This window comes from Polyodon spathula, unplaced genomic scaffold, assembly GCF_017654505.1.
Source record: "Polyodon spathula isolate WHYD16114869_AA unplaced genomic scaffold, ASM1765450v1 scaffolds_825, whole genome shotgun sequence".
Classification (NCBI taxonomy): domain Eukaryota; kingdom Metazoa; phylum Chordata; class Actinopteri; order Acipenseriformes; family Polyodontidae; genus Polyodon; species Polyodon spathula.
This window is the reverse complement of record NW_024472312.1, coordinates 447,362-470,952: the sequence shown is the minus strand read 5'-3', so window position 1 is coordinate 470,952 and position 23,591 is coordinate 447,362. Positions and strand designations below refer to the sequence as shown.

Here is a 23,591-nt window from a genome sequence, read left to right as displayed (position 1 = left end):
AAAGCAGCCTGTCCTCAAATGAGGGCACTGGCACTTCATGGAAGAGACAGTAAGAGGGAGGTACGAGACCAGGCTCACTGTTAACATCCCCAGTGATCGCTAAACAAACCAGCAGAGCAGATACCTAGATGTGCGGCCCTGGCCAGGCTGGGGTCGAAGCCCACCTGCTGCACCTTGTCGGTGCGAGCCAGGAAGAAGTTGATGACCCCGTCAGTGATGACACAGTTTGGGAAGCCCTGGATGTCGTGGTGATACCCCTTGCGGACGTGAATGCAGTCCCCCTCCTCCCCCCCAGACTCCACGCCGATCTTCTGACGGAAGGTAGCGGTGTAGCCGGTGACCTCCCGCACAGCGCCCCCTACCTGCGCACAGGGAGAGGATCACTCGATCAGACAAAAGGTTTAAACAATCACCCATAACCACAACGCTCAAGCAGAAGGTGGAATGCATTGTAAGCAACTACTATGAGAAATCAAAGGAAAAATCTAAACAAATACTGGAAGTAAAATAAGGACTATAACTATTCAAAGTCCCAATGTTTCCGACAGTTACCCTGTTACTAAAAGAATCCAAAATATATTCAATTGAGGAAAAAGAAGAAACTAAGCGAGATGGTGGTTATACTGTTGAGAAAACAAAACATTACTGCCTTAAATTTGGTGCGTCTGGTGCTCATAGAACACAGAGCAAAGACACTGTTTGATGCCTTTAGCATTCCTTCTCTGGGGCTGCCAATCTAGCAATGTGTTGGCAATTTTTAAAGTTTGACCCAAAGCCAACCAAGCCAATTGACACACATTTTGAAAAGATGTTCTGCCTTGTTTCAATACTCAGTTTACCCTGTGCATGAAGGGATATGACGTTTTTAATGCCAGTAGTGTCTTGAGCACGATAGATGTTATGTACTGAATCTAGCCCACTGGTACCCCACATAGATTCCAAGATGGATATTTGAGTGCTACCTTGGAAGACATCTTTACAGATTCCCTTGATCACCCACACACCTTTCAGTTTTTAAAACAAATGTCATTGGTAATAGAATGCAAAGGACTGGTTAATTAAAGAAAGTGAAATTCTATATATATAAAACGCTGTAGCAATAGTCTTGTTGTTATTTGAGTTTGCCTCTGTTGTTACACAGCATTTAAAACTGAGGAGGTTAATATATTGGTTCTGGTCTTGGCTGGGGGCCCACTGTTATGTCAACATCACCAGATCAATTGTCCCAGGATGCAGACATAATTAGAAAAAAAAAATCATAATCTGTGTCCTCAATGAGCCACCATACTTGACCAGGTCCGCTGCTTGGGTAGGTCAGGTGACAGGTGGGAATTGACTTGACTGTTGGGAATCAGGTAGGGGGTCCCAGGGGTGGGGTTCAGATTGGGCACACTCTCAGTGTACATAAACAACACCTCGACTGCCAGCAAATGAAGAGGCCTCATGCTGGATGGGAAACACGGAGACCACTAACTGCCTTTCCCAATTTTATTTATTTTCTTTACTAAGAGCAACAGATGAATAAAACGGTTTGTGCAATACAAGACGCCCGCACAGCCTACAGCAAAACTCAGTACCCAGCTACTGCTGCTGCAGTGCTCACAGATAAACAGTTGTTTCTTTTGCAAGTAATGCAATAATGCTCCCATTGTTTACACTGGGACTTCAATTCTAAATCCTTCTGGCCTCTCAGAATGATCTCATGTTCTGAGTATTTGACCTCCTTTAAGGAGGACAGAGGCTTCTATTAGCAATTGAAGAGCTGGGTTTAAGTGGCATAACCCTCATTTGTTTAGAAAATTCAGCTTTATATGAAACACTCATATTAGACCTAGATTAGATTAGAAGTTCATTACATTTTGGAGCAAAGTGTAGGGTCGCAAAATGAAGTGCAGCGATGATCAGAGACAATCAATCACACCAATTGTTGCATCAAAGGTTTATTGCAGTGGTCATCAAAATACAGAGCGCTCCGGAGAATAACGGTCACTTAATCAGTAGCCAGAGTATTCAAAGCATGCACATGGGTTATATAGTTTCTACATAAACTCCCTTGCTCCTATCAGGATTTGGCACGCCTAACCCTAACCCACCCCCCTCCATTACATTTGTTGTATTCATTTCAGAAACCAGTTAAGATTAAGCAAGCATTTTATGGTTAAGCAAACATAGCACTTCTCCATCTACCCTTCCTCTGTCCCCGGTCATCTGACTCAACCTAAGGGTGTGATGGAACATTCTGTCCTTTCTTTCACAAGTTCTTCATATTGCAAAACTGCACCCCAATGATCGTTGGTTGATTCTGTTATCCTGTTTGGTTTGGTTCCTTCAAAAGCATTAAGCCTTTTAAATAGAAACATTGTATACATCACCTTTTAACCAACAGCTATTAAATATGCACCTACATCTATCTAGCTACAAAAACATGTTAGTATCTGTTTCACAAACTGGGGATTTATTTATTTAGAATTAAAAAATGCATATTACTTCTATCTAGCTCCATCTGCTTTTGAGTTTGATTAGTCGTGGTCGTAGATAACATCTTTCTCTAAATTGTACTTGTTGTGAATGTTAGCATTCAGAAAAGCCTGCCCATCTGTCCATGCTCGCTGACTTCTGGTGTTACAATAATGCTTTCTGTACAGATTGAGGAATGTCAAACCTATGTGCTCCCATGGACAGAATACCAGGGTTAAAATCAAGTCTAGGACAGTTGCAGGAAAGCGACATGTTGATTATGTCTGTACCCATGCTGCGTGCGATAGAGACCTGATTAAAGTTTCTGTTAGCTCACCAGGTCCAGGCTGGTCTTCTCCAGGACCTCCACCAGCTTCTCCACCTTGGTGTTGGCAGTGAAGATGAAGTCATCATCCACCCACAGCACATACTTGGTGGTGACCTGCGATACAGCCAGATTCCTCCCAGCAAACCAGCCCTGCCACAGAGTGGAGAAGAAAGGGAAAAAGTGTTTCACACAAGCAATGAGAAAACCAGGGAGGAGACAGGCTGTTGGGGGAATGGCAGCAACACATCCCATCCCAGGGCAGCGCTAGTGCTGTAAACTGACAACATCCCTTTGTTTATTGAACATTCAACAATAAGCAAGCTAGCTTTGTGAACCTTACAGCAAGTAACACATCAGATTGTTTCAATTGCACTTAATCCCCAGTTCAATACGATTTCCAGATCACCCTGAGATTCTCAGTGTTTTTGCAGCTGTGCAGGACTGACCTTTCCGAAGGGCATTATGTAATGCTCAATGAAGGGCCCCTGGATCTTCTCCGGCTTGCCGCTGTCGTCCGCGATGACGACGTTGACAGTGGGGTAGAACTTGCGGATGCTCTCTATTAGATCCCGCAGCTTGTCGTAGCGCAGGAACGTTTTGGTGGCGATTGTCACCAAGGCGCTGACGTTGTACCCTGAAAATAGCAGGGAGGGAGAGGAGTCACTCTTCAGCTTTTCAAATGAAGACAAGCAAGTGTATCATATGTGCCCCCTCCCCCTCCTCCAGAATCGCTATCGTAAGAAAACATGCGTCTCCTGATTCTGAAGAATGTCTTTACCAAGTTTCATCATAACTGGAATAGAAGTTCTCCAGGTGGAGCATTCAGAACAGAAAATAGGAGGCACTTTTTTCAGAGAATTGTGGGAGTCTGGAACCAACTCCCCAGTAATGTGTTGTTGAAGCTGACAACCTGGGATCCTTCAAGAAGCTGCTTGATGAGATTCTGGGATCAATAACCTACTTACAACCAAAATGAGCAAGATTGGCCGAATGGCTGCCTCTCGTTTGTAACCTTTCTTATAAGTAGAAGTATAAAAGGTGTAGACTGACAGGTCCTAAAAATACCAGACACTCTCAACAACTTGTGTAAAAGAATGTCCTAAACCAGTCAGGGATGGAAATGACTCCCACTGCATAGCAGTTTCACCCATTCAACGTTTTAATGTGCACTTGATTTGCCACAGTGTATAGGTAACAAGCTCAGGGGTGTCTCAAACTCATAGTAAAACCAATAATGGATCAAAACTGCTATGCACTGGGAGCCTCATTTCCATGCTTGCACAAGTTCACACATTTGGATGCGTTGATCACTCGATGGATGTAAAAAGGTTCTCAAGTGCTTACGGGTTCACAGTTATCCTTCACTTCCTCCACCTCAGTTTTTGATTTACCTTCATTTATAACAGGTCTCCTTTACTGCACTTTGCTATGCCTTTACCACAGCATGCTACAAGAAACTTAGTGTTCCTGCCCCCATCAAATCACTTTCGGCTTCCTGAAGTACCTACCTTCTTCAGATCCAGAGTTGTAGAGCTTCGGAGTGACCCTATAGCGCACCTTTATAGTGAAGGAAGCCTGGTGTCCGTCCGTATCGAGAAGCACTGAAAAAAAGAGACAAGATTCACACTGCCATCTTGTTTTTAACCAGGAGACCCAGCTTGCATTCCTTCCAAGACAGTCAAACGTTTCCCACCCTTTATACATTTCATCCCAAAACTAAACTCAGATTATAAAAGGTAGCAATACTAAAAGAAACTAATTCAATTATTTACTGAGCATAAAAAAATGTATCACTATTACAACACATTTATTTTTTTAAAAAAAAGGTATATAAAATGGACATTGATGAAATGTTTTTGGTTTCTTTCCAATCGCTCGATCATTCATCCTTGATCATGACACGCTTGAGTGACTATGACTGAAGCACATGCACTTAATCACCTAATTAGCGAGACAGTTGATTGGACACTGGATATGGAGTGATTTCAGCTGTTGAATTGCAAGCTTGAATAAAAGCAATAAAGAGATCAAAGGACAGGCCATGAACTGGGAGACCAAGAGTCACCTGCCCAAGATCGACAGATCATTCGGCAGCATCTTTGTGATGTCACCTGTTAAAATCAGCACAATAAAAAGTCACTGCACCAGCTCTAAAACAGAGTTTGCCATTTTTCGATCACATCTAGTGAATTTTATCCAAATATAAGCGATACATTTCTTTTGATGCTCAGTATATGAATGATGTTTTGATTTAAAAAAGTCTCTCAATGTCTTTTTAATTTTTAATTTCACCCAATAAAGTTCCAAATCTGAGATGCGGATGACGTTATAGCAGCTATACAGCAGACCTGGGGTCAATTGTAATAATACATTACAATTATAGCAGCATTGTTTGATAAACAATTACAATTATATTTTGTACTTTATCACTGCAATTAAGACAGCAAACATAACATATACAACTGCACACATTGACATGTTTAGTCTATTCTAAATAACCAAGCAAAAATCACTGGTACGAATACAGAAAAATACTGTAACTTTTTTTCAAAACAAACAACGTCTAAGAGAGTCTGAAAATAGGAGGAACATGATCACCGTGTAAAACCCGACACGGGGTTGTGAATGACCAAGCTTGGAAAGGTGTGTCCTTATATACAGCTCGTAATTAGCTGTTCCCATATAATTTAATTCAAGTGTAATTAAGTTGTTTGGTCAATTCATTCATCAGTTATTTAAATCGGGTAATTATACAGGAGTGCGTAAAAAGGGCACTGAAAGTCCAGTTAAGGGGTAGCAGGCTGTAGGAAAAGTTTGTCGTGTTGGATGAATAGAACTGTACCAGTTAAATGCCGTGTCTTTCTTTAAAAGCCTGAAGATCACAGCCATCACTTTAACCTTGCGTGAAAGCGTTCACATATATGCCAAGCTGCGTGTGTGTGTGTGTGTGTTCCCTGCTTGACCTGTACCTGTTCCCCTGCCACAGACCCCAAAATACGCTCCCACCCCAAGTGTAGGGTGCTGTATGGGTCTAGGCTGCAAGTAGTATGCAAGCTAGACAAGTCAGGTATGATTTATTTTTATTTTACACAACGCAAAATATAAAAACACTGTTCGGAAACACAAATCAGTGCAACTTAACACAGCTGGTAACTGAAAGCAAGAAAGTAAAATGTTTGTGGTTTGCCTGCGGCTTGGACACACACACACACACAAAGGGTGCTTATTTCATGAGCTCCAGACCCACCTGTATCTGCGGTGTTGGGGTGAAAGCGTGTGTTGGTGTAAACTATGAACTCCAGCTGCCGGTTCAGGTTTGAGAGTTGCGGGCTGGACAGGGCAAGGTGCATTTCACCTTCCCCTTGGACCTTTACCCCTTCGACTTCAGCTGCCAGATTAAACGTCCCCAGCGTTGCCGACAAGTTGACCTGCAAGGCAAAGATTAAATAGGGGGCTTGGTTGGCGGGTGCTTCCATGCAAGCGATTAAAATTATTCCCGATCGACTGCTACAACCTCTAGGTGCTGCGATTACAGTCTTTGTTCTTCCTAATCGTCTACTTTCTGGTTTTTAAAACTTAAAATTTACCACTTTAAAACCAGGGCTTCTCAAACTTGGTCCTGGGGACCCCCTGTGGCTGCTGGTTTTCATTCCAACCCAGCTCTCAATTACTTAACTAGACCCTTAATTGAACCGATAATTTGCTTAATTAGACCGCTCTTGAGCAGTTGCATATTTCAAGTTGGCTATAACATTTGATAGGCAACTTGAACTGTTTAAGAGCTGAAAACAAGTAAAAAGGTCTAATTAAGCAAATTATCAGTTCAATTAAGGGTCTAGTTAAGTAATTGAGAGCTCGGTTGGAACGAAAACCAGCAGCCACAGGGGGTCCCGAGGACCGAGTTTGAGAAGCCCTGCTTTAAACAATATAATTGTGCAACTGCACTGAATTGGGTTAGCATATTGATTAATGTTTTGACTACAAGCCAATTAATCACACAACACAACACATTGCAAAGCAATGGGCTTACCCTGTATTCATCTCTGAAGGAAGCTTGTAAGCTTAACCCTGAAACACAATCAGAAACATATCGTTACGGGTCAACACTAAACCGTTTATAGCTAACAGCTCTTACTACTAATAGATTGTTAATCAATGCAATATTTACACAAGATACCATTTATTAGATTTGCCAATGAAAACATTAACATCAGTTTCTTGCAAAATGTCCCCTTACAAAGTTAACTCTATATCATAGGTTAACCAAACTGGAGTCAATTATAATGGTTACAATTCAATTTTGTTAATTACAAATTATAAAATTATGCAACAAAAATTACAATTATACAAAAAAGTAAACACACATTAATATGTTTACTCTATTCGAAATAACCAATCGATAATCATAGGTCGAATACAGAAAATGGCTCTATAAAACTTAAAAAAAATAAAATGGCTGCAGAACAATGATCGCTCTGTGTAAAAACAATAAGGAACTGTGAACGATTAAGCTTGGCAAGGTGCTTCCTCATACAGAGGGTGTGGACCTTTGGTCTCTGATCAAAGTGTAGTCCTTCCTTCGTTTGTTAAATGCCATTAGATTTGATTGGCTTAAGCTGCTTCGAATATCAAGCTAACGATGCTGCTGTAACTGTCTTTTAGCTAAATTGTCCTGACATGCAGTGGATCACATGTTCATGGCCATTCCAGAGAGCAGACTTGGCTGCAGGTCACCCTGACGGCGTTGCAGAGGTGCAAGTCAGACTGATCTGGTGGAGTCGCTGCGGTCCTGGCTGGGCAGCTCTGCTCCAATGACCTGCTGGTTTACCTGGTATGACGATGGATTGGAGAGGGCGCACCTCGACCCCCTGGGTGGGGTACTCCAGGGGGTTGTTTGCTTTGGCAACAAAGAGCAGGTCTGCAGGAGACTGCGTCCTAGCAAACGAAACAAAGAAAGACAACGATCAAACACATGAGCTCATCGCGCATTTGCATCTTCCACATGTCCCCATATAAAGACTAGAAGTTTTTTACCCATGCCCATATGAGGTCGGTCATGCATGAAAGGGTTAAGTAGCTGTTCAATTGATCTACAAGTAACCAGTGCTTTTCTTGCTTATGTGCGGGAGATTTGAAGCAGAAGAGGGATCGAATCAACTGACATCTCTAACTCACTATGGATAATTTGGGGCAATGCATGTGGTGTTAATACTGTAATCAAATCGCACACATCTGTGAACAGAGACAAGCAGAAAATCCTGGGGGAAAAAAATCCCACTGGGGCATCGATTCTATTCCTGACAATACGAGAAGGCTCTGATGTGTTTGTATTGCCTAAAAACAACAGAAGCTAACTTTTGGTTATTCAAGATAAGTAAAACAAACAAAAAAAAAAAGGCGTTGCTGCTTGTTCTACCTTTCTATGAATCTCTGATATTCCTGTGATCGTCTCCTCTTCACCCCCTCCAGCTCAGACACGTTATAGACATTTTCAAAGCTCTGTGCCCACACATGCGGGAGGTATTTCTGAATGAAAGGCAGGTTGACCGGACTGTCTACATTGTGACACTGGCACGCATTGTTTGCAAGCAGCCTGAAAGAAAAGATGATTAAATTCAATGCTGTGTTTTTACGACAGGTGAATGCCAGAGATCTGTCTACTACCCGCAATCCACAGCAAGTTCCACCAAATTTAAACGGGCTGATTAATAGCAGGACTAGAAAGGAAACAACCTTTTTTCAAACTTGGAGCCTTTGCACCAGTACTGTAAATGAAGACATATCTTGATTGAGATGGACTGGGGAATGCAAGTTTAAATTCTGTATTATCAAGGCAGGGTTGGGATGGTGGATTAGGGTAGTTTAACAAGCAATAACAAAGTGAAATGCTGATGCTTGCTCTACTTAGATCACTGTAATTGGTTTGGTATTTTTACATCACCACCCAAACAGTGTACAGTACATGCAACCACATGAAACTCAGGGCAGATATGAGCAAAGATTCCTGATTTCATTTAAACCTATAATTTAAAAAGGTATATTTATCCATGACTGCAAAAACACTCCTAGATGCTAAAACGTTGTCCCCCAAGTCAAGTTTAGAAACGTTTTGGTAGGAAGTCTTACTCATATTAAATTGATGTTAAGTAATCTGTAACTAATACTTATCTGAGGGGATTGAGCTACAGAGCTAGGAGGTACACAGGGTTGTTGCCAAGTGTGCTAACAGTACAATCTAAGACTTTGAACCAGACGATGCATTACAATCACAGTGCTTGCTTCCCTTAGCCACAGCTTTACTTCATTGATACTCAGAGTCATTCCATTCTAGGTAAAAAAGAAAACCCTCTTTCACCATTTAAGCAGAGGTTGGTCAATCATACCACGTTTCCAGTGTCACAGCCTACCCATGCGTAGGCTGTATTTGGGCACCCTTACATTAGTGTTTTGCATGCCCACCCTTTAAAGCTTGAGGTGTTTATTGTGTATTTTGAAACGAGTTCCTGGCATCTTTCCAGATATATCTTTGCCCATTCTTCAACACATTACAGCTTTGAGTTGTGATACTTCCTTTTTGCAACTGCTGCCTACAAGTCAATCCACAACATGCAAATGGGATTCAAGTCTTGGGAATTGATGGTCAACCCATAACTGTAATCTTCCTCTATAGACTTTGCAGACTGTTTAGGATCATTATATTATCCTGCAGGAATACAAACTTCCATACAATAAGCTGGGTAACAAATGAGTGCAAAACATTTTGCAGCATTCATTGATCCTTCTACAATGCAAAGGTCTCCAGTGCCTGAGGAAGAAAAACAAGCCCATACCATCACACCACCTCCACCATGTTTAACACTGGGCATGACGAATTTCTTTAAATTCTTCTCCCCTCTTCCTCCAAACACGTTGTTGCTTGCTTTGGATTCGTCTTACCATAAAATTTGGATGAAGAAATCATCAGGCTTCTTCAAGTATTCAATGGCAAACTTCAATCGCTTTCTTTTGTGTGTTGTTTAACAAAAGTTTGCATCTTGGTTTTCGCCCATGGACATTCATCTTAAGGTATCGTTGAATTGTTCGCTCGTGAATAGCTTGACCATCTTCTCTCAATTCTTGTGTCAAATCTTTTGCAGTAATCCGTGGATTTTGTCAGGCTGCTTGAATGATTCTTCTTCCAGGTTCTGTAGAAATCGTTCTTGGTCTTCCACAGCTGGAGATAGTTGCAGTAGTTCCAGTTCTCCTGGGTTTGTCACCAACAGCCCGCACAGTAAACCGGTAAACTAAGTCTTTCTGCTATTTTCCTGGTAGTTTCTCCTTTGTGTAACTGAATCGCTGCCAGTTTGAGATCGTTGCTGTACTCTTTATTACGAACCATTTTTCTTGCTTTTTTGAAATCGCAAATTTCCAATGTATTTTTCAACGCTGTGTATTTATTCTGTAATTATCATCAGGTGTTGGTTTTTAATCATGAGAATTGTCAATAATTAGCAACAAATGAGCTTCATACGAAATGTTGTCAAAATATGAAATTAGTTTTTACGTGTTACCTTTCATTTTACGCATGTTATGTAATACCATTTGTTGTTTTATTATAAAGCTGAATCTCTAATTTATACCTTTCAATAGAACAATTACAAATGTATATTATAAATACTGTGTATTTATTGAAATTAATTAAAGCACCTGATGCTCCTGGGAGAGAGGTGTTCCAGCAGGGTGTCAGGTATAAACAGGTTCTATTTATTCACCTCAGGGCTGCTGCAAACCCAACTGGGCTAAGAAGCTGTAATTCACCAACGTGTGTGTGCATGCATGTGTGTGTGTGAGAGAGAGACAGAACCAGGGCTGGATACCAAAGAGTGGGTAAGCAAGTTGAAACCAGTGACAGCCGGGCAAGTTGCTTATTTTGTTAAGTTTGTTTATTATTGAACAGAGAAGACTAGTTCAGAGATTGGAAATCCCACTCAAGTTTTCATGCACTGCGCTGTATGTGCTCCATGCGCTAGCATTGCCGGTAGTGTCACGTGAGCTGTTCAGTGCGTTGCTATGTAAAGAAATGTTTATTCAGTTTAAAATCTAATGTTATTACCTAATGAAAAAGTGCCTATGGCCACTTCGTTTATTGCCAAGACATAACAATGGCAGGGATTATTAAACAAAATGCGTGGACTGCTTTGTTTTTACCTGAAATATAGACAAGATTTTTTATTTATTTTTTTATTTTTTTTAACTAACTGCTGTATTGCATCCTTTGTTTTGTAGCTAGTTCAAGAGGGCAAAGTCAGGCCTTTCTTCTGGGATATTTTTCAACTTACAGGGTTACACATAATGGCTTTGAAAATGAATGAACATCCGAACATGAAAATCCACAGCACTGTAGTTAATCAAATTCAGGTGGGGCAGCAGCGAATGTACAATAGGAGACAATGAGAAGGAAGAAGCGATTACAACGAGGTTTAAAGTTAAAAAGGTCAGCAATTGTTCAGAAGCGCATAGTGTTTACAAAGCCGCATCTCGTTTACATTTGCACACCTTTTAAAACGCTGTGGATTCCAGGTTATTATATAAATAATTTACTTTAATGTGGGGAGGGGCATTGCTTTGTAAGGCGAGTTGTTAGGGTAAAAGTTGCATCAATTATTTACGGGCTAGTTACTTACACTAAGAGTACAGGAACAGAGAGGTCCTGTCTGTGTCAGAAATGGAAAGAGGTGTAAATGGAGTTTGCAGAGTATTGAATTTGAATTTCAAATGAGGATGTGTTTACATATAAAACTTATGTAAATAGGTGGAGTGTATGGAACACTGATGTATGGAATACAGCGTTGCGGTAATCGTAAATATTTACTTCACTCTCCATTGACTCCTTACCTTTTTTTATTTTATCAGTCCAAAATCACATTTCTCTTGGTTTGATTTGTTGTGCTGTAACATATACCTTTTTTTTTTTTTTTTTTTTTTTTTTTTTTAAATGTATATTTTATCTCCAGCCTTTTGGCTGCATTTCTTACTCTTTAATTAAATATTATTTCTAGCTGTCAATTAAAATTGACCAAAATAATTTAAAAGAAAAAAGCAGGTTGCCGGCAGTTGTCCTACTCACCTCACTACATCTTCTTTGATTGTGTAGGGCACGTGGGTGTATTTCTGTGAAAGCAAGCGCAGTCCGTTATCCACCTGGCTTTCTGACTTTCCCCTGGCTTGGTACCGGATGTCCACTGCATTATAAGGCTTCGGGGTCCAGGCTAGGAGAACCAGAAACACTACAGGGATCGTCACCGCCAGCAGCAGGATACAGAGAGGCTTCCGGCAGAGACGCATCCTAGTGACAAGAGAAGAGCAGCGATGAGGCAATCGCACACAACTTTAAAACACTACGTTACCTTTTATTTTACCAGTGGAAACAAGGCTCCCATCCAATCCTGGTTTTGCTAGGAGTTTAGCAAGACACACCCAAGCTTCTTCCCTATACACTGGGGCTAATCAAGCTTGCACTAATGGAATGGGTAAAACTGTTTCCCTTTTATCTTCAGTAAAACTAAATATGCTCTGGCAGGGTTTTACACAATGGGTCTCCAATCTTACTTGCAGGCATGCATCCAAAACAAACTATACAGCAACCAACTTTTTTTTTTCTCAGTTCCACTTATTTCTAGGATTCTTTCAGTATTGACGAAATTAACAGAAATATTGTACTTTGCCTCCGCTTAAAGGATTAACTGACTAATGGTATGAAGAACTGTCACTACTTGCACTTTGTATTATTGCTGCTCTGGTCACCAGACCTTATTTGGCAGGAGCTGCAGCCTGTTTCAATCTCGCGTTCAAGGGTTTATCTCAAAGTGCAGCTGTAACCATTACCCCTGCACACACCCCAGTGGGTGTATGAAATTCATAGTGACATTTAAACAGACACAGTATTGATCAACATGACTCTAGTCAACATCTCAAGGCACTTCTTTCCTTCTTAATTGCGTGAATACATTAAGATGCTGGGGGCTGCAGTTGGAATTTCCCCAGGCTGAGGATGCTACCACTTTCATGGCAAATCTGAAGGTACCAGAAGACCACTAAAATATTGATTTAGCCTTCTTAAAAAGTAGTTTGTAATAGAAGTTCCTACTGCTTTTTTAATTTGTGAGTTACTTAAAGTGTGAATAACAAGAAAATCAGTCTTTGCGAACACACGCAGTAAAAGAAGTAGGTGCTAAGGCAAACATTGTTTTTAGGAGGGCTGATCATGAAGTGTACCTGTTAGAATTAACAGAGCACAAACATGCTTTTTAGCATGTCATCTCACTGCTTGATTTGGTATAAATACAGCAGGGTAGAGATGCTTATTTGAGACAAGCATTAAGCACAGAGCTTCTCTGCTCCCCTCAGGTCTGAATCACTGAATCTACATGCAAGGAGCTCACCTCCTCCCTCCTACCTCACCCCTGTGATTGTTTACTGACAGGAATGATAAAGTGCAGGAGTCAAAGCAACAGAGCAAGATAGGAGTGTTGTGCAGGAATGAGATAATCGACCAAGCTACAAACAGTGCACGCCGATGTTTGGCAATTATTTTCTACAGTAAGAAGACGAGAAAGTAAAAGTAAAGAAAGTAAATGTTTGGGATACGCCGACAACACAACTAATCTGCGTGACCATTTCACGAGATGACACCCTGTGTACTGAGATCTTTTATATTAGTAACTTTACTGAGGATTACAATTTTGTGTTCCTTCTAAAAAAAACATAATCAAAAATAACAATTTTTTTTTTTTTTTTTTACAAAACACAGGGTAAACTTTTTTTTTCTAGGTACTTTTAGTAATCTTTTAAATATTTAACAAAAGGAAAACCTAATATTACATGCTCAACCCATTTGCATTGGATGAACTATGCAAAGTAAAACTAAAGACTAAATGAAATCAGATGGCTTAACTCCACATTAAAATAACCATGTTTTTCATTGATATACATATGGCTCAAGAACTGTCGGCTGGACAGCCCGGTTTTAAAACTACAGCAATTGGAACCAGTAGAGAATCTACTGGCAGCAGACTTTTTTTAGGGTTCATGACACCAGTACAAACCCTACTGCCAGCAAGAAACCCCACAAAGACTTCTGGCCAGTAGTTTAACATCAAAAATAGCTATTTCTACTTAATTCTAAGTTTAGAAAAAGGAAAGTGAGTAGTTATGTCAAGATTTTGCTTCGTGCCAGTAAAAACCCTACTGGTATAACATCTGTCTTTAAAGAATTACCGTACTGTAGTGCATGCAAGATGGAAACTTGCTAATTCTGATAATATTTTCCAAAAAAAGCACTTCAAACGGGACGGTTCGCCATATGTTTATAGGGTTGTATTGCCCATTTACTTTTAAGATCATTTTCAATAGAATTTTGAAACCGGAGCATTCAATTCTGGCAATTCCAAAATTAGAACTTTATTATAAACACAGTGTTTTAATAAAAACATGTTTTTAATGATAACTACCTTGCAAGCCGGAAATAGCAAGGCTGAAGAAAACTAGGCTCCAGTCAAACCAGCCAAAATGTGTCGAAATCCTTCTCCCAAAGCAAATATGCTTTTATCTTTCAGCCAAATGCACACCGTTACCTGAAGGATTCAGCCTTCTTCGAGGTGATTGCTTTCAAGGTATAAAAGCACGAGAATTATGCATATGAAACCTGTCTAATGCAGCATCGAATGGGACTCAAATTGCTTCTGATTATACAGTGTGCTGGTTTACAGTAGTGCTGCAAAATATAATACTGTGCCTAAAAACCAAAAGGGAAAAACTACGGCAAAACATACAGTTGCAGCACTGTCCAGTTATATGCTGTAATTCAAGCAGTAGACACTTCACTACATTATCTTAATGTGAACCCTTTAAGTCCTTTATTATCCTCTATAAACTGGCTCATACTTTGAGATGTGCAAATGATGGTTTCTTGGTAATTCCAACATGAGTAATAGCCTATGTTGCAAGAGCTTTCAGTTCTCCAGTTCCCTCGCATAGGAACCCTCTCCCAAATGTTATCAGGAATGCAGAGCCTGTCAGCAGTTCTAAATCTAAAACAGGCCTTTCGCTAGGGAGCAGTTTGGAGCTCTTTAAGTCTGTTTTGTTTATTTTTGTAAAGTGCCCTGGGATGCACAGGAAGGACGCTGTAGAAATGAAAAGTGGTAAGGCATACTCGCCAACCGGTCCCTATATGGTGAGGACATTGCCGATTTCCTCACAAATGCCCCACATCCCAATGCATAGGAAGAAAATCCTGCTACTTATCCTTGGAAATTCTTCACAGCTAGTCCAGGGCGCTCGCTCTCGCATCATACTCTGTTTTCTCGCTCCCTGACCTGCTGACCCTCGTGCATTGCCTGGCAGGGATTGTGTTCACATGACCAGATCTCAGGTTATTGACTGAGGTCACAGCCAGTCATATTGCAGGATCGTGCTGGTTCCTCCCTGCTGCTGCACTGTGATTTGATGTGGATGACCGAGTTAAACATGGGAGCCAACAGAACATGGACTGGACTTAGCTACACTCTTCATTATCGTACTGCATTACTTGATGACAGGAAGCTTAGTACTGAAGGGTCTAAAACAGGGCTTCTCAAACTCGGTCCTGGGGACCCCCTGTGGCTGCTGGTTTTCATTCCAACTGAGCTCTGAATTACTTAACTAGACCCTTAATTAACTAATAATTTGCTTAGACATGTTTACTTGTTTTCAGCTCTTGGACAGTTGTATAGTTCAAGTTAGCTGTAACATTTTATAATTAACTTAAACTGCAACTGTTTAAGAGCTGAAAACAAGTAAAAAGGTCTAATTAAGCACATTATCAGTTCAATTAGGGGTCTAGTGTGATGGAAGTTTTTCACTCAACTTCTGAAAGAGACTCAGTGAGACAGTCAAGGCAGAGTCAAACAAGTTTATAGCTCAAGGATTGCAAACCTGAGAACACACTCAACACACGCAGGTGCTAAGAAAACCGAGCAATGTTCTGAGCTACGCAGAGCCAGTAAGCATAATATATACCTTGTAACCTACAGTTATTGCGAGCCAATCACAGAAGCTTAACTCAATATTCGCGGATAGCAACAACTTGGAAGATTACGATGAGACCAATCATATGCAACAATAACAACTTATTTAAATTGCAAACACCCTAAAATCATACTTTATTCTAAGTAAGTCGGTGACGTTTCTGTGAACTGTCACGGATGCAGCTTGTGGTTGCTAAATAAAGAGAACTTCCTCTCTCTAGCTAGTAGTCAGCGTCTTTCCATCTCTTATATAGGCCACCTGCCCTGCAGCAAGAAAGAGGGAGCATGTTCACAAACAACTACTGATAATAACACATTATTATTATATTATACCTAAATTGTACAACCGGTAATAGCATTTAAACCTGAGCATGGAAATTCTAAACAATCATAGCCATAGCAACATTGTAATTTTCCCACCACACTAGTTAAGTAATTGAGAGCTGGGTTGGAATGAAAACCAGTAGACACAGGGGGGTCCCCAGGACCGAGTTTGAGAAGCCCTGTTCTAAAATATAGATAAAGTCGGATCCAGCAAAAGAGTGATTTGTGTGCGTGTTTTTATATCTAGGGCATCCCCTGTGGGTGTCCTGCTGAACGGTTTCCAAATGTTGGCAAGTATAGTATGATATGAGATTTTGTACTGTGAACAAGCATTGCACTGCCCCATCCCCGCGGGACATGTGCATATTTACACAACATATGTAGTTTACTGTAAAACATAAAAATATGACTTGGTGCCGGATTGCAGAGTCCGATTTACACTGATTTTTGGCTGACAAGACAACGCGTGCGACCGTGCACCCCTTCAGCGCCGTGGGCTTAACACGAATGCCCACGTCATGCAATGTAAAGCGAACCGTCCTCTTCGATCTTCTCAGAACATGGCCGTTAGGTTTTTAATATTTAAATACAGGATTACTGCATGCAAGGACACAATGTTACCAAGGTACGTTGTGAGGATTTTAAAAAAAGAAGTAATGTGATAGACTAAAAAAAAAAAAAAAAAAAAGACAGTTTTGTAGCACCTTCAGGTATGTTAAATATTTTGTCGAAGTAGGATTTATATTTTATTGTATCAATGCGCAAGACACAGATAAGCCTGGCTCCACCAACTAACTGCTGGCATTTGATGATGTGACTGGCAGGGAATGCACTCTCTCAAACTACACCAGATTCCAGAATAGACACGTTCTGGATTTGTATTTTTAAAGCAGTTTTTTTAAATCCTCCTTTTATGGCAACAAAAAGAAATGTGTTAAAATTCAAAGCCCACATAACTCTAGAACTGGTACCAGAATATCAAAATATATCTAGTTCATAAAGCAGTCCACGTGGATCAGAAATGTTTTTATACATATTTAAAAAAATAGACGATCACTTTGGGTGTGTCAATTTCTGCTAAATCAACAACAACAACAAAAAAGTACCATAATTAAAAATCAACAAACCAAACCCCATCATGGACACTGTTTATGTCTTTTCAATGATCTCATTACTATGCAACACATACTTCAAATGTATTTTCCCAGCATATTAAACACTAGTATGGCTTTTGTCTAACAAAATAAATAAAAATAGCTCAAGAGGGTTTAAAACAAAAGGTTACTGTTAGAAATGTTTGCGTACTTGAAAAATAATAAAAATAAGAAATACATTGTCTCGCTTCACATGTGTTGACATCGTAATTCTCTTTCACGATTCGCATGTCGATGGTTTTAAACAAACAGTGATCTTTCTTCACTTCTAAAGCAGCGGTTCACAGCCCTGGTCACGGAGGAACCCTTGTGCCTGCTGGGTTTTGGTCCAACTGAGCTCTCGGTAAAATGAACAGTCAATTGAAGTAACAATTTGGTTAATCGCGTTTTTAAACTATTCTTCAATTTACAAGAAGTTGGAGATTTCAACATCTATTCAATTTCATACATAACGTGAAATCTCCGTCTTTTTCAAATCGTTCAACAGCTTTCATTAGGCCAATTGTTAGTTTAATTGAGTGTTCAATAAAGAAACTGAGTTGGGAGTGGAAAAAAAAAGTAACAGCAGACACAGGGCGTCCCCAGGACCAGGATTGAGTACCACTGAAAGCATATTAGGCTGTTTCAGACAGCTTTTAAATCCTCAGCAAGCCACTGACCTGCCCAGCGGTGTGGACTCTCTATACTGTCTGAAGTGAACCCACTTACTGTATTTAAGCCTTGCCAGAACATAAACGAAGTAAGAGCGCAGTAGCCTGCCAATTCCCGTCTTTTTCGGCTTTGTCAGCACTTGGTGTCACTTAAAACGTTTTTTTTTTTGTTGTTGTTGTTGTTTTTTGTTATTTATACTAGGTTAAACAAGCCGCAGAGCTTAACAGAAGCGGAGAGAGAAAAACACAGTGAAAAATTAAGTACGAAATCAGTTAATTTTACGTCTTACATTTAAGACTGTCGTCACTCAATTCTGAAACACGGTATAACTGAACGGAAAGAGACCACTGTTCCTATATGGCTTGCCTCACAATAACACACAGTAACAACGAACAAATTACCATTAACGAAATAAAAGCGAAAACATTTTCAATAGATTTCTTCATTATTTACCTCATGAGACGCCCGGTTTTCCACAGACAGGAAGAATGGAGTTCTGCAGCACTAGGCGGCTCGCCCACTCCTTACACAGATGAAATGCGCTGCGCTGCTGTTAGTGACCGCGTCTCATCCTCTCAAAACGCCCAGCTGAAGTAGTGTTGTGTTTTTTTTTTTCCTCAAACAAATGATACAAATTCACGTCCCCATCGCGTCTTTTTTTTTTTTTTTTTTTTGTCTAGCTCTGTATCCAATAATATAACGAATCACACAAACGTGAAGTTTTTTTTTTTTTATTTATGAATTGCATCAGTACAATTGCAATTGTTTGGGGGTTTTGTTTACATTTATTTTGAAAGACTATCTGCCCACAGTACACTAGAGTAGCCTACCTACCGCATTTGATCTCAAGCAATTTAAAAACAAACGAAGCAGACAAATAAATTAAAAATAAAGCTTATAACATTATTTTTTTTTTAAATAAAATATGTAGTACTTTATATTTATGCGCAAGTGCGGTTTTGGGCTAGTTTAAATACACAATGCGCGTACAAAGGAGGACACACATTCCAGCCCATCGGCAGCTCATTCCTCCTCCAGCAAATCATAGCCTAAAACCCCCACGCCAATTTACAATGTTACCAAGTTCAAACCAGTTGCAAGGGCAGCCGTTCATTCCAACCTCTGCATGACAATATACAAATCATCTTTAAACCCGTGTTAACAGCCACAGTCGCAGGGTGCACTTTTGCTGTCTTCGTTATCAGCACCCCCCCACCCCAATATGTATATATATCCGTGTGTGTGAGACTTATTTTTAAGGGTGGAGGTGATGAGCGCCCTCTACCTTTCTATATGTACATGTATTTCTTTCCTTACATTTTCTCCCATTTCCCTATACTTAAAAAAAAAAAAAATGTCTATGCATTTATATTTCTCTATTTGTTTTTTCATCTGACACCAAAGCAGGATGTGTTCACAGAACGCAAAGATCTGTTGGGCGAAATCACAACATATAGAGTGATGGAGAAGCCAGTGGCGAGATGGACGGGAAATGTAACGATATGAGACGTTACCAGACGGAAATCACGTAGTTAAGATGATTGATTAGTAAGTTATGTACTGTTAAACGTACACTTGAAGGGTTACCTAGTGATATATTAAAGCAGGAAAAAGAACCAGCAGTTTGTGGCATGTGAAACCATGTGCCCTTATTGCTACATTCAAACGTATGCACAGTAAAAACGAATCCGCAGCTGTGTTACAAGGACATGCTATTGTGTAATACAATGTTAAAACTACACGTTGTGATAATTGTTTTGTAGAAGGCCTGTATGCAAATCCATTTTTTTTCTCATTTGCATTAAATATGAAAACGTTTTGCTGAAAGAAGTGGTAGCTGCTATCATACTGCTTACTTAGGAATCAATTTCCTGTTGGCCGGCTTTTGTATTTTGTATAAAATCGTTTATTAGGAAGGAAGGATCTGGTGCTTTAGTTTGAGGAGAAGGAAATTAAGGCAAGTGTAAAATTTAGAAATGGAATGTAGTATTATACATCTTTTTTTTTTTTTTTTATTAGGCACGATTCGAGTAATGATCACAATAGTTTTACCTCATAAAAATGAAACATATATTATTGAGTATAAAAATGTTAATACATGCATACTTTTTTTTTAAAGTACAATATTACATAACGTAAACTTAATTTAACTTTATTTATTGCAGATATGCACTGCTAAAAAAAAAAAAAAAAAAAAAAAAAAAACGTTTTTTTTGATCTCCTTTTGACCAAGCAGGAGTTGGTTGAAAAGTAAATTCAAACAGGATGTAACTGTTTTGAAATCCTGGCTATATGCCAACACTGAAACAGCACTGAAACTCAAAATGTCAGTATCTGATTAAAAAGAGGCAAGTATATTGTATCATTGTTCTTCGTGTTGATAGTAGATAATGTTGGAGGTGCTAACATTAAATGTTTTTTTTTTTGTTGTTTTGTTTGCTACAGACATTGTAAATTAATAAATTGTGTTGAGCTGTGTTGTCTTTATAGGGAGTGGATCTCACAGTACATTATAAGTGACATGCTAGAATTAACATACACTGTCACCTAACTGAACAATGCATAAGAGAGTTATACAAGACAGCATAGTAAACATTAAAGGAAATGAAATAGACTGCAGCCACAGTAATGACCATTCATTTTACACTTTCCCGTCATTCTTAACATGCTTGTGTTTTGTGATTTTTTTTTTTTTAAATCGCATATTTTATGTAAATAAATGTTGGACAAATATTCATACGTGTGAGCGTTTTGTATATTGATTTAAAAAAAAGTTATATAGATTTTTTGTTTCATTTATCTACACATCCTACCCCACAACTTCCAAGTGAAAAAAAATCTTCTAGAAATTTGTAGAAAATTAATTAAAAGTAAAAACTGAAATAGCTTGGTTGGATAAGTGTCCACCCCCCTTGTAATAGCAATCCTAAATTAGCTCAGGTGTAACCAATCACCTTCAAAGTCACACATCAAGTTAAGTGGTCTCCACCTGTGTTAAACTGTAGCACCAAGGCACTTTCAAAAGAACTCTGTGACAAAGTTGTTGAAACGCACAGATCAGGGGATGGGTATAAAAAATATCAAAGGCCTTGAATATCCCTTGGAGCACGGTCAAGACGATTATTAAGAAGTGGAAGGTGTATGGCACCACCAAGACCCTGCCTAGATCAGACTGTCCCTCCAAAATGGATGACCGAGCAAGGAGACTGATCAGAGAGGCTACCAAGAGGCCAATGGCAACTTTGCAAGAGCTACAGGCTTTTATGGCCAAGACTGGTCAAAGTGTGCTTGTGACAACAATATCCCAAGCACTCCACAAATCTGGCCTGTATGGTAGGGTGGCAAGAAGGAAGCTATTACTTAAGAAAGCCGACCTTGAATCCCATTTGAAGTATGCAAAAAACACTCAGGAGACACTATAAACAGTTTTGTGGTCTGACGAAACTAAAATGGAACTTTTCGGCCTAAATGCAAAGCGTTATATTTGGCGCAAACCCAACACAGCGCATCACCCAAAGAACACCATCCCTACTGTGAAGCATGGTGGCGGCAGCATCATGTTATGGGGATGTTTCTCATCGGCTGGGACTGGGGCACTTGTCAAGATAGAAGGGAAAATGAATGGAGCAAAGTACAGAGAAGTTCTTTGAGGAAAACCTGCTGCCCTCTTCAAGAAAGTTGAAACTGGGACAGAAGTTCACCTTTCAGCATGACAATGACCCAAAGCACACAGCCAAAGCTACACTGGAGTGGCTAAGGAACAAAAAGGTAAATGTCCTTGAGTGGCCCAGTCAGAGCCCCGACCTAAATCCAATCAAAAATTTGTGGCATGACTTGAAGATTGCCCTCCATCACCTCTCCTCAAGGCACTTGGTTGTTTTTATTCTTTTGCCTTGACCTAATCTAAAACAAAAGGTCATTCAGATCAATACAATACAACTACTGTACTTTTCTTCAGCCTTGATCTTAATTCAAAACACGGGCAGCACAGCGAGGGAACCCCCTCTTCATTCTGCAATGCAATGTTTGGCTCCTACCTCTGCGGTTTGTGTAGATCGCCGGTCTTCATTGTCTGCTCCTGACGAGTACTCTATTGTTTCGTGGATCTACAGTGACGATATCCACATGATTTGTATATAGGCGAGTGCATGGGAGATGACGTATCCTCCGATATCACTGGAGAACCTAAATAAATAACTACAATATGAGCACATTTTTGAAAACGTCTTCACTTTACTGTTGCCAAAACAATAAAATAAACAAATGATACGTTGTGTCCTTTTATGGTAATGCGAATAATTCGTTTTACTACAATAGTGTGTTACCAAATTGAAATAGGAATTGAATTGAGAACCCATACAGTTTTAGATAACTAAAAGGATTAGCCTGTGTGTTTTGCTATTTATAGAATCTAAATAGTGTCACATCTCAAGCGCTAAATGCGATCCCTCTAAACAGCTTAAACATTCGCCTGTTATATCCCAGAGCCGCGCAGTGCAGTACTACAGCGGGGCTGTAAGCAATATTATTAATAGACAGGCAACGAGAGCAATGCATGTATTTACAAAAGAAGCGACTCTAGCCTGCCATGTTGACATTGCGCTTTTCAACAGCAAAAGACCGCGACGACAGAATACAACAGGACTATGCCGTATGCAGAATTCGCCTATGTCATTATATATTCTAAATCATTGAAGACAATGCCAATAATAAATCGACAGCTTTTTTTTAACCTTGCTGCGACCGGCCTTGTTCCGTCCCAGTCTGGTGAAATTGGCTGTCGACCGCATTTACAAAAGCGCAGTTTGCATTCGAATGGACCGCTATGCGTTTTATAAATCCTGCCACATGCTTACCTTTTTCTGTCATCAGATACACTGGCTTTGTTTGCCCCACTTTAAATCAGATGTCGCGTTTTTTTTAACCAGACAGCCTGCCTGCGCCACACGCTCTGCATTCCGGGCACCGATTCTTTGGGGGTGTTCCTTGCTGGTCCAGACGAAGGGGAGTGATGCAGCGCTGGCCACGCTCAGCGCACACTGCAGCTTGGAGCAATGCTCCCGTGTATGGACACTACAGAAAGAGAAGCTTCTCTCCCTTATTGCCTGAGCCTTCGCATGAACAAGCAGGCCGAAAGGATCCGAGCAAATCAAGATGCAGGATCTGGTGGGATTTAACGTTTAGTATGCACCGTTCACACACCCTGGTTGTGTTTTTCTAGAGAGGCACCGGGTTTCTGCTTTCAGTGGATGTATCGGGTCCAGTCGCAAACAAATTCCCACTTCCACCACCACACAGTTTGAGCAAGAGACAAAGGATCTCATTTTGCAAAGCGATACATTATGATCGAAACCATTTGGAGGTTTTGATAAAAATCTTGCCTTATTTTTTTTTTAAATCCTCATCTATTAAACAACAGAATGGCTCTATAGGGTAGGTTCAATCAAGTGAAAGATTCCAGAACGAGCCCGCACTGGTTTTGTAATTCGAGGCTTGGAATCCCGCCTCATGATTCACCAGAACGCTATGCTGTTCTCTATAGAGGAGTGATGCAATCTGAAAGGCCCTTTAAAACAAAAGGCTTAAATACCCCTGCCTTGTTAGCACCAACCACAACATGATTTTCGAGCATTA

General features: G+C 40.1%; 1 protein-coding gene across 3 annotated transcripts in view; it reads right to left on the bottom strand.

Moving 5' to 3' along the window:
- Window positions 1-23,537, bottom strand: part of b4galnt1b (beta-1,4-N-acetyl-galactosaminyl transferase 1b) — a 28,992-nt gene extending 5,455 nt beyond the window's left edge. Inside the window, exons 1-11 of one of the 3 annotated variants that reach the window (XM_041241783.1) lie at window positions 22,814-23,537; window positions 21,995-22,142; window positions 11,892-12,110; window positions 8,202-8,378; window positions 7,614-7,720; window positions 6,816-6,853; window positions 6,033-6,213; window positions 4,294-4,386; window positions 3,232-3,419; window positions 2,795-2,935; window positions 125-362 (exon numbers count right to left, since the gene is read on the bottom strand). In XM_041241783.1, the coding sequence (XP_041097717.1) occupies window positions 125-362; window positions 2,795-2,935; window positions 3,232-3,419; window positions 4,294-4,386; window positions 6,033-6,213; window positions 6,816-6,853; window positions 7,614-7,720; window positions 8,202-8,378; window positions 11,892-12,110; window positions 21,995-22,026 (1,414 nt within the window). In that variant the 5' untranslated portion in view covers window positions 22,027-22,142; window positions 22,814-23,537. Of the gene's footprint in view, window positions 1-124; window positions 363-2,794; window positions 2,936-3,231; window positions 3,420-4,293; window positions 4,387-6,032; window positions 6,214-6,815; window positions 6,854-7,613; window positions 7,721-8,201; window positions 8,379-11,891; window positions 12,111-18,410; window positions 20,036-21,994; window positions 22,143-22,813 lie in introns of those variants that run through there. The other 2 variants (XM_041241785.1, XM_041241784.1) reach the window with 2 other exon arrangements.
- Between the last annotated feature and the right edge of the window lie 54 nt (window positions 23,538-23,591).